General features: G+C 34.8%; 1 protein-coding gene across 1 annotated transcript; it reads left to right on the forward strand.

The window, feature by feature from the left end:
- The first annotated feature begins 2 nt into the window (after window positions 1-2).
- Window positions 3-4,015, forward strand: LOC148612028 (uncharacterized). The gene is made up of 2 exons (XM_088593122.1): window positions 3-84; window positions 2,752-4,015. The coding sequence occupies exon 2, from the start codon at window positions 2,777-2,779 to the stop codon at window positions 3,683-3,685; it is 909 nt and encodes a 302-aa protein (XP_088449248.1). The 5' UTR covers window positions 3-84; window positions 2,752-2,776; the 3' UTR covers window positions 3,686-4,015.
- The last annotated feature ends 3,840 nt before the right edge of the window (window positions 4,016-7,855 follow it).

Below are 7,855 nucleotides of genomic sequence, written 5' to 3' on the forward strand. Positions count from 1 at the left end.
TATCAACTTCCGATAAATTAGTTGACTGGTTGTCATTAACGACACAGTGGAAAGAGGCGCCTAAGGGTAGCAAATAGTTCTTGGGTATGTCAAATAGTTGAAAGATATATATAATTTCAGATCTAAAAATATTTCATGTAATTTTGGCTTTTATACTAAGAAGAAAATAAAATAAAAAAGAAATCTAGGTAAATAAAAAATATATATTATCATATATACTAACTCATATTTTGAATTTTCCAACTTATGTCAAAGTCAAATTTTATGATAGTTTTCACAAAAAAAAAAAAGAAAAGAAAAGAAGATATATCTAAATGTTCAAAATGTTTTTTAGTTACATTTCATGATAATTCGATATTGATCTAGCTTCACCTGCAATTAATTCAGTCATTTTTATTTTTATTTTTAACAAGATATTTTTTAGATTATCGGTATATTGCATAATTACAAACAATTGCTCTACAAAACTTTTCCGAATACAGAAATAAAAACATAAAACATGTTTTTAAAATTCCAAAAATTATAAGCCCTCATCAATTGCTTTAATTTAAATTAGTCACAACTGGTTTAACTGCAGCGGATCCAGGGATTGGAATTGAAAAAAAATGTTATCTTTATATAAAATTGCAGCGAGGAGTAAGTGATAGCATGAAACCACCTTTAAATATCTTTAAATATTCTTTAAATAGCTTATCCATGAACTGCGATTCATAACAGTAGAAAAACAAATGAGAGATGCACAATTAGTCCCCACTGGAATACCAACAATTTTTCTATACAGCGTATTACCAAATCGAATTAAAATATTGTCAATTAAAAAAATTCAAACATTGATCATATCTATCATCAATAAGTTTATGTTTCAGCGTTGTATATATACAAAACAAATGTAGATAGAAATGCCATATTACTATCAACAGAATCACACGAAAGTTATGAAGTCGATCGAATACCTAAAATGAATTTTCAACACTGCAATAATTAGTAACAAAGTTTTTGATAATGGTTAAAGTAGAGGTTAAAAAATTAGAAATATTAGAAGATGAAATAAAACATGATTTGAACGGCTTTTTGTGAAGTTTTGGTATCCAGTATGAAGTCGGAACGGTCATGTGATCAGTGTTAGTACAAAGCGAATGATTTTATGAATTTGAAAGTACTCGAGTTAGTTATTTCGTTACAAAGCACTTATGTATAATAACTACATTATTAGCCGTTTTCTCCGTCGACGCAAAAAATAGTTCTTTTCTTATTCTAGAAATTTGTAGTTGAGTGTCAAATGACATACACAGTTCTTTTTGTGATGTTCAACTCATTCATCCACTATACTCTTGATTTTATTGGTGGCATTGTGCAGTGATCTTTGATCTGCATTTTCTCTCCTCACTCATTGTTTGCCATGAAAAAGTGAGCGAACTAAGGTAAAATGGGTTATTTACTTTAGAACTACCGCTTCTCCATCATCACTGCTTCTTGAAAGCGAAGTATTTCATTAATTCGCAATGTGCAGATGCGTAGCACCTATATCTCGACTGGCACGACAGGGAGGACTTCTTGCTGTGTTTGAACTTATTAGCAATTACCGAATAACATATCCTTCTATTTTATTTTTAACAATTAAAGATCGATGTGTTACAAAATATTTGTCAAGGGAAAAAAAACCTAGAAAGTTGTAAATGACCACAATGGTCCAGACTTTGGGCAGGCATTTCCGATTGAATTGACAGGTTAAACTCCGGTTATACCAGTATAGCCCGTTAAGACCATCCGCTTTTAGTACAATACAATACATACGGGTAGAATAAAACGGTCATATCGGCAAAGAATTGTAAAATCAGTGGTCAAATCAGTACAAAAATATGATTTTTTTAATAGGTAAAATGCAATTAAAATAACAAGTAGAACAAAGAAGACACGGACTTCAAAATAACTCCTGATATTTGTGGAAGACTGCACCGTGTCAAGTTCATAATGAAAATAAGAAGTACGAAAAATATGTTTTTGATACTTTGAAAATCCATCGACTATTGTTTGTTTGTCAGAAACAATAAAATTTTCAATAAGATCTGGATATCGGAAATATAATAGATTTAAGCAGAGTATGAGACATATTATTTTCTTATAACCTAAAGTCTCTGGTGACACATATGGCGTATCTGTGAGAAAGGCGTCATACCCTTTTTGAAATACCCGAAAATAGTGAATATCAAGCTCAGTTGTTGACTATTTGACATATTCACCATATCTGTTCTCCTTATATGTTTACTAAACCGTTTCGAAAAATAAGTTAAGGGACAAACCGAATATTTCATCATACATTTAATAATTATTGACCAGGCAGCTGGTCGTAAAACATACAAAGCGGTGTGCGTGCCCTAGGTTATCTTCAATTAAATTTTTTTCTGTATTCCTTTCCGATAATAATTACCAAGCAAAAAGACAAAACTTGAAGCTTCTGAAATATGAAACATAGTAGTGCAAAGATTTTTCCACAGTTTAATAAATGATCAAACAAGTTTCTTAGGAAAATAAAACAAAAAGCCAAAGAAAAAAATACGTACACAGACGCATTAATTATCAAGTTTTTACGAAGCATGTCGCTCGAAAGTCCTATCAAAAAGCGTGTATGTGTATGAATGAATGGTTTATCAAAGTACAAGCTGTATCTGACAACAATTTGTCTCTCATACTTGAATATTGAAACTTAGCTGCCACTGACTTCTTATATATTATAAGTATCCTCTTTTTCAGCTCATGGAAACTTAATTTATACTTAATGTTGCGAATGCCAGAAAACCGAACCGACAGACACTCTTCCCGTGTCGTATCTTTCCAGTGTGGCGATGAAGCTAACATGGCTAGTACCTCTTCAGAACAAACGCGCTCCACGACTGCGAATCCCGACAACTTGTTTGTCCAAACAAACCACGCTAATTTCTTACAAGCGATGGAAATATTACCAACAGTCAATACAAACGTTCAAAATCCTTCACAGTCAAAGGAGAATGTTTTAAGTATAGTTGTGCCAAGATCAAGAGCATCGTCGGCAGCGTCGTCGTGGAATAGCATCGTTGATCATCGCGGTGAACCCCTAGAAAAGCACAGATGCACGGAATGTCGGATGTGTTATGTTAGGAGATCTTATCTGATAAGACATGTAATGGGAAAGCATGGTTCACAAAGGTGCTGTTTGAAGTGCATGCAATTGTTTGATTCAGAGAAAGAATTGAACCAACATATGTTGGACTTCCATTCTCGAAACATTTGTAATGTATGTGGAGGAGTATTTCCTACTAGATTTGAACTGAAAAAGCACATCAATACACACCGAGATTCCAAAGAAAAGCTTTTCAAATGTCCGTTTACAAAATGTACTTATTCCCACAATAGTTTCCAATACTTCGAGTACCATATTAATAAACACCGAGAGAGGAGACCGTTTTGCTGTGGAAAATGTAAAAAGGAGTTCAGTTCCAGATATATGTTTAATAGGCATGTTAAGGTGTGTATTGGTGACTTTGGAAAATGTCCGAAATGTGACAAAGAATTCACCAATGATAGCACTCTTTATGACCACATTCAGGCATGTCACATTAAGAGAATATATGTTTGTCCACATGAAGATTGTCACAACACGTACAAATGGAGGGCCTCGTTGTCAAGACATTTAACCAATAAACACTAAGTAGAAATAACTTTTAGAGCGTTTTCTTCATTGTCATGTGTCCTTTAAGCTTAAAACAGTTTTAAAATATTTCATGTTATATATATCGCAAACAGAGTATACCGCCAAATAAATTGGACGACTTTTGGAGTTAGTTTTACAATTGTCGGTCACTTAACTGGTTTGTGGGAGCAAAGCAAATCTCTATGATTTAATCTCAAGGTGGTCAATAAAACACTTTTTGATGTAAGCTGTTTGAATTCCAATATTTATCAAGAATTTCGAAATACTAAGTACTGAGTGATGTATTGAAAATTAAATATATGAATTGAAGTGTCATGCTTTTTTTAACATTTGGTGTTTATTTCTATGTGGTCGTTTATTTAAAAAAAAAAGACTATCTGTCTGTAACTTTTGGAGGGATGGAGCCAAGGTTTATAGACTCAACGACATGCAAAACTAACGTGTGAAGATCTCGTGCACCACAATACAAGACAGAGCATATTAACACTTCCAAATACGATTGCAGCCGATGTAGAACTGGTGCAAAATAAAAAAAATATACATTTCACTCAATAAATAAAGATATACTTGTAGCCAGATTGAAATCTACTATTTATAAGCCCGCGACACCCTTCATGCGTACAGAAACTATATTTTCTGATTCAGTAGACCCTGCTAGGCTATTCACATAGAGCATGTTAATATATTGTTTTCGTGTACTACGGATTGAAATATGACATTTCAATTATCTGTCCTCGTTTTGTTGATTTATTGATTGTTGGGGTTTAACGCCCGGGCAGCAATATTTCAGCTATATTCAGGCAAAGAAAGGGATGATAAAATGAACATGAAATGATGATGATAATATGAAAAAAGGGATGGGACACTAGGGTAATAGGGTCGACAAATTTTGATTGCCACAAGAAAAAGAAAGGGACGTATAGGGTCGGGCAATTTAGCCTCCTGTGGCGGAGCGCAAAGGTTCCTACTCCTATCTGATACCACAGCAGGGTTCTTTAACGTGCGAGGAACGTGGCATCTTTCCAAACACGGTGCACCACTATGGTTTGCGGTCAGGTTTTCCGTATTATAGCCTGACAACCCCAGCATGTAACACGCCAGGGGTACCCCATTCCCCCAGATGGGGCACACATCCAAGTTGCTCTGTGGGCAGAGCGCCTAGCCCCCGGCTAGGTTTCTGAGCACTATTTAGTCGCCTTTTACGACAAGCTTCGCGCTGCGGCAGGCCTATTCTTTTGACACCCGGACCTGCACGGGGCGTCCTCGTTTCGCAGTCTTTACCCTTTGTCCTTGTTTTAAATGATCATGACTCTTCAGAATATTCAGTTGAAATAGTTAAACACTAATTGAAACAAACATTAGCAAATACACTTATATTATTAACAAGTATATAGCAAAACACACTTACTTTTTCTATATGACAGACATACATATTCGTAAAATTGCTCAAATTAGAAATAAAGACATGCTTCTGCCTTCAGAAAGTATAATCAGTGAATGGACCAAAGTTACCCAAGTTACAATGAAAGGCGAAAAAAAGGACCGCGTTCTTTAATTGACTTTTTTCATAATCATCGGCATTTTTCTTAACTTTTTTCCGTCAAATAAAAGGCAAAAAAAAATAAAATGGAATAGTACCTGCAAAAACAAAATAAAGGTTTATCAATACCGTTAAGTGCAAGTGAAATATTTTCAACTTCAACTGCTTGTAGCACAAATCAACATTGTGAAATCAATACGACAAAACTCATGGGCACTATCTTCAAAATCTAATAGGTTTAAGCTTAGATATGCATAATATTTTTTAAGTAACATTTTAGTCGTTGACTAGATAATACAGGGATGGATCCAGACACTTGAAAGAAGAGGCGCCGGCCGGGGTTCCTCACTAAAAGGGGATGCTAATCCATTATTTGCCATTTCTTTTCAATTTCAAACATGAAAATGACAAATTTTCCAATGAAAGGGAGAGGGGTGCCACCCACATGCACCACCTCAATATGGCACTGTAATATAGAGTGCAATAACAGGGACTTCTTCAAATTTTTATCTTTAATTTGGCACATTCATCAAAATCCATCCACTGGTTCTTACAATCTAAGCAAAGTTACCTTATTTTTATGGTATATACATCTATACTATGAGAACTGATTTCTTACCTCTGGCTTGTGTGTGACATTTTATGAACAATTGTTGTTACTAGAAAAAGCAGACTGGACGCTTACTCTACCGGTGACCTGTTCCAAACTCCATAATCCCAGTTTTTAGCGGAACCCCGACAGTTGCCCTTAGACTCTTTCGTGCTAAGTGGGTGAGCATGCTCAATATATATACTTCCGCGAGGTAGGGCTAAGGTAGAACAACAAAATTTTCCTCGCTGAAGTTTAATAAGGTAATTGAAAAATTCTGTCGGTTTCCTAATTCACAATTAGTACAAAAGGGTCTATAAAAGAGTTCTTTGTGATGTCATCACTTACCCGTGGTTTGGTATAGATTTTTTCTCTCTCATTGTACTATTGTTTTTCTTTTTTTCCATTGTCTTGTAAAATCTAATTCAAAATTGTTTTTTTTTAATACTCATAATTAATTTATGCATGCCCTCAATGTTCTAATTCATGTATTGTATATTATTGTTGGGAGAAGACTTCATAAGTTGGTAAAACTTGTGTCCTATCCCTTTGGTAGAGTTAACAAATAAAATTGTTGTAAACTAAACTATAGATCATCCTCCCAAGTCAGAGTTTTGAGTCCACCCTCGCTCCCTTAAACCTTCATATTTAGCGGGTATCGTCCAGCGCCATCTAGTGAAAAAAAACCCAAAAAACAAAAACAAAACACCAGGTGCATGGGGCATCAACATTAAATCATCATAACTTTTTCATTTTTTAAGATAATTGAAAAATTCTTGTGGTTCCCTAAACTGCAAATAAAACTCTTTTTATCCATGGAATTGGTAAATTAATGTTCTGTAACTGGACTATATGAGTATAAAATTACTATTATAATTTTATGTGAAAATAAAGAGTTATAAATTCACATATCTGAATTATTTTATCTCAATGAAATATTTTACAGAACTAGAATTGGATTTGAAATAATAAAGTAATGATACGTTTTGAAAGAGTAATCAAAGGAACCAAGGTTTTAGGTTACAGGCCACCAATTCAATACTCCTACGCATAAATTACCCCTGTACCTCATAGTGCTGTGAAAAAAGTTCTCATTTCATTTAAAAATTTTAAATAGTTTCTGAAAGGAAAAACACTTCTGTACATTTTAAAGGTGCATTTTGCTTCTCGTGATGTGAAGCCTCATCTCCATAATGATTTCTAAATATACCCTTATCTTGAGAAAACACTGGGATTTCCCATGCTATTTATAGACCCTTCACTTCCGGTGACCAGTACTGCACTGCAAGTCTGCTAACCCAACATGCCATTCTGATATATGTAGAATCATGCTGATATATATAGTCCTCTGTAGGTTAAAGTTAAGGTAAAGTCCAGAGAAGCCATTGAATATTGTGAATTTAGCATAGAAGCCTATGGGAAGTGGAATTAGTGGTTTCTAGTCTTATAGCGGTAATCAAAAGAATGCATTCCAGAGACAATGACCAGACATGGAAAACAGACATACACAACAAAGAACATAAAGTAACTAAAATCATACATACAAAATAACAAAAGTAAATGAGCAACTCGGACCACTAAAAACTGGGATCATGGACCAGGTGCACCGGTAGGGTAAGCGTCCTCTGCTTTTCTAGAAACACCCACCAAGTTGCTCATAAAAAGTCAAGTACGGGGTAGACAAACGAGGAAAGGAAAACTATGAACCGTTGAATAAATCAGTTTTCATGGTGCAGATGGATACACCATAACGATCCACGAGTTCATAATGACGACCATAAAACTTCTGTAGTGATGACTTCAATCTTGTAGCAACATAACCCTGTTCCAGATGCCTATTTATTAGAGTTCTAGCGCGGTAGAAAAAGTCTGCGTAGTTTCGGCAAGCTCTGGCATAACGTATGAGTTGTGATATGAACACTCCATACGCAGGTGCTGAAGGGATGTTGCCACAGATGAAGGGAAAGTTGACAATTCTGAATGAAAAGTCATCACGTTTGTCGTAAAGGTTGGTCAATTCTTTACCATCGATTTCTAA

This window comes from Perna viridis, chromosome 7, assembly GCF_037379345.1.
Source record: "Perna viridis isolate PV_CMFRI_1.1 ecotype Kerala chromosome 7, ASM3737934v1, whole genome shotgun sequence".
NCBI classification, from domain to species: domain Eukaryota; kingdom Metazoa; phylum Mollusca; class Bivalvia; order Mytilida; family Mytilidae; genus Perna; species Perna viridis.